Source organism: Guillardia theta, assembly GCF_000315625.1.
Source record: "Guillardia theta CCMP2712 unplaced genomic scaffold GUITHscaffold_118, whole genome shotgun sequence".
Taxonomy (NCBI): domain Eukaryota; class Cryptophyceae; order Pyrenomonadales; family Geminigeraceae; genus Guillardia; species Guillardia theta.
The window spans coordinates 86391-88087 of record NW_005434556.1 but is presented as its reverse complement, the minus strand read 5'-3'; the positions used below and the strand labels follow the sequence as shown (position 1 = coordinate 88087).

General features: G+C 48.3%; 1 protein-coding gene across 1 annotated transcript in view; it reads right to left on the bottom strand.

Annotated features, from left to right (window-relative positions):
• Positions 1-27: 27 nt before the first annotated feature.
• GUITHDRAFT_117937 (hypothetical protein) overlaps positions 28-1697 on the bottom strand; it is a gene marked incomplete at both ends in the record, with an annotated part of 2647 nt that continues 977 nt past the window's right edge. Inside the window, 6 exons of the mRNA XM_005822827.1 lie at positions 28-117; positions 238-280; positions 334-390; positions 629-863; positions 915-991; positions 1532-1648. Coding sequence (XP_005822884.1) covers positions 28-117; positions 238-280; positions 334-390; positions 629-863; positions 915-991; positions 1532-1648 — 619 coding nt within the window. The remainder of the gene's footprint in view (positions 118-237; positions 281-333; positions 391-628; positions 864-914; positions 992-1531; positions 1649-1697) is intronic.

The window sequence follows — 1697 nt, the reverse complement described above, 5'->3', positions numbered from 1 at the left end:
CCTGTTGACAATCTCTGTACTCTGACGTCAAGAAGGTGCAAACTTGTCAAACTTGTCAAACAACCTCGCGGGGATGCCGATGAGCCAAGACGGCAGCCAGAAGAGAATGCCGAAGAGCTGAGAGAAGTCAATGATGATGATGATGATGATGATGAGGAGGAGGAGGAGGAGGAGGATGAGGATTTTGGTGGTGCTTAGAACATGATGAAACCATGGAATATCAGATAAGTGTAGAACCTTTTTCAGATCGACGTTCTCAATTCCAATCAGACTGAACCACCTGTTGTTCATCTTTCAGTTCTTGTTCGCACATGGACGGCTGTCAAATTGCACCACGAGATGAACGAGTCCATCGCCGCTTCGAGCCCCAGAAACGCGATCAGCATTCCGCTGTAGATCATCGTGAGAAGAGAGAAGAAGAAGATAAAGCAAGCGAAGAGGAGAAAGGGAGAAAAGGAGAGGACGAGAGGAGGAGAATGTGAGGAGGAGGAGGAGGAGGAGGAGGAGGAGGAGCGGGAGCGGGAGCAGGACAATCATAGAAAACACAGACTAGATGAAGGAATTTGAACAAGTCAGAAGCATCTGAAGCCTGACATGTTGAGCAAGAGGAAGAAAACATTTCTCTCACCCCACAACAGCAGCAACGTGCACTCCCCTCATGACCCCCGTCGCTGCTGCAGACAGCAGGTTGTCTTGTTCCTGCGGTTGACATTTCTCCTCTTCGCTCGATCTCATGAAAGGCTCTTCATCCTCCTCTATGGTGTTTGCTCCAATCTCAACATCTTTCTCCTCTAAACTTCTCCCGTTGTCCTTTCCAATCCCTTCAAGGTCGCTGTCACTTGTCTTCCCCAACGCATCTTCGACTGTTTGCAAACATCACAACTATCCAGCAGACGTTTCAAGTGCGTCAGAACCTTCTTCTACTGCAGTCTTCTCTTCATTGACATCCGATGGATACGCGATCTTGGAGAAAGCCAATGCTGCAGGAGCACTAAAACAGCAGCCCCATTAGAGTTGATATGAATAACACTATTAGAGTTACGATGATCAACACATTACAGTTGATATGAATAACACTATTAGAGTTATGATGATCAATACATTACAGTTGATATGAATAACACTATTAGAGTTAAGATGATCAACACATTACAGTTGATATGAATAACACTATTAGAGTTACGATGATCAACACTATTACAATTGATATGATCAGCACCATTACAATTGACATGATTAACACCATCAAGTTTCACTTCTCCTTCCTCCTCTTGTTTCCCTCCCCGTCCTGCCCCCCTACACCGAGTCGTCAACTACTCGATAATCCATATTGATTCCCTTTCCCCGTCCCCTTCCTACCTCCCCTCATCCTGCCTGCCTTCCCTCCTCCGCCTCCTCCTCTCCCTCCTCCTCCGCCTCCTCCTCCTCCTCCTTCATCTCCTCCTTCTCCTTCACCTCCTCCTCCTCTTCCTCCTCCTCCTCCTTCACCTCCTCCTCTCCCTCCTCCTCTCTTCTTTCTCCCTCTCCACACCTCATCACGCTTGCACTGATGAGATGAACCGATGAGATCCCGATGGAGATGTATGCCGCAAGAACTCCTCCCGCCAGCGTCGAGAACCCCGAGGTCATAATGGAGTGAAGCTCAGAACTGCTCAGTGTCAGAACCACCACCACCTCCTTCTCCTCCTCCTCCTCTC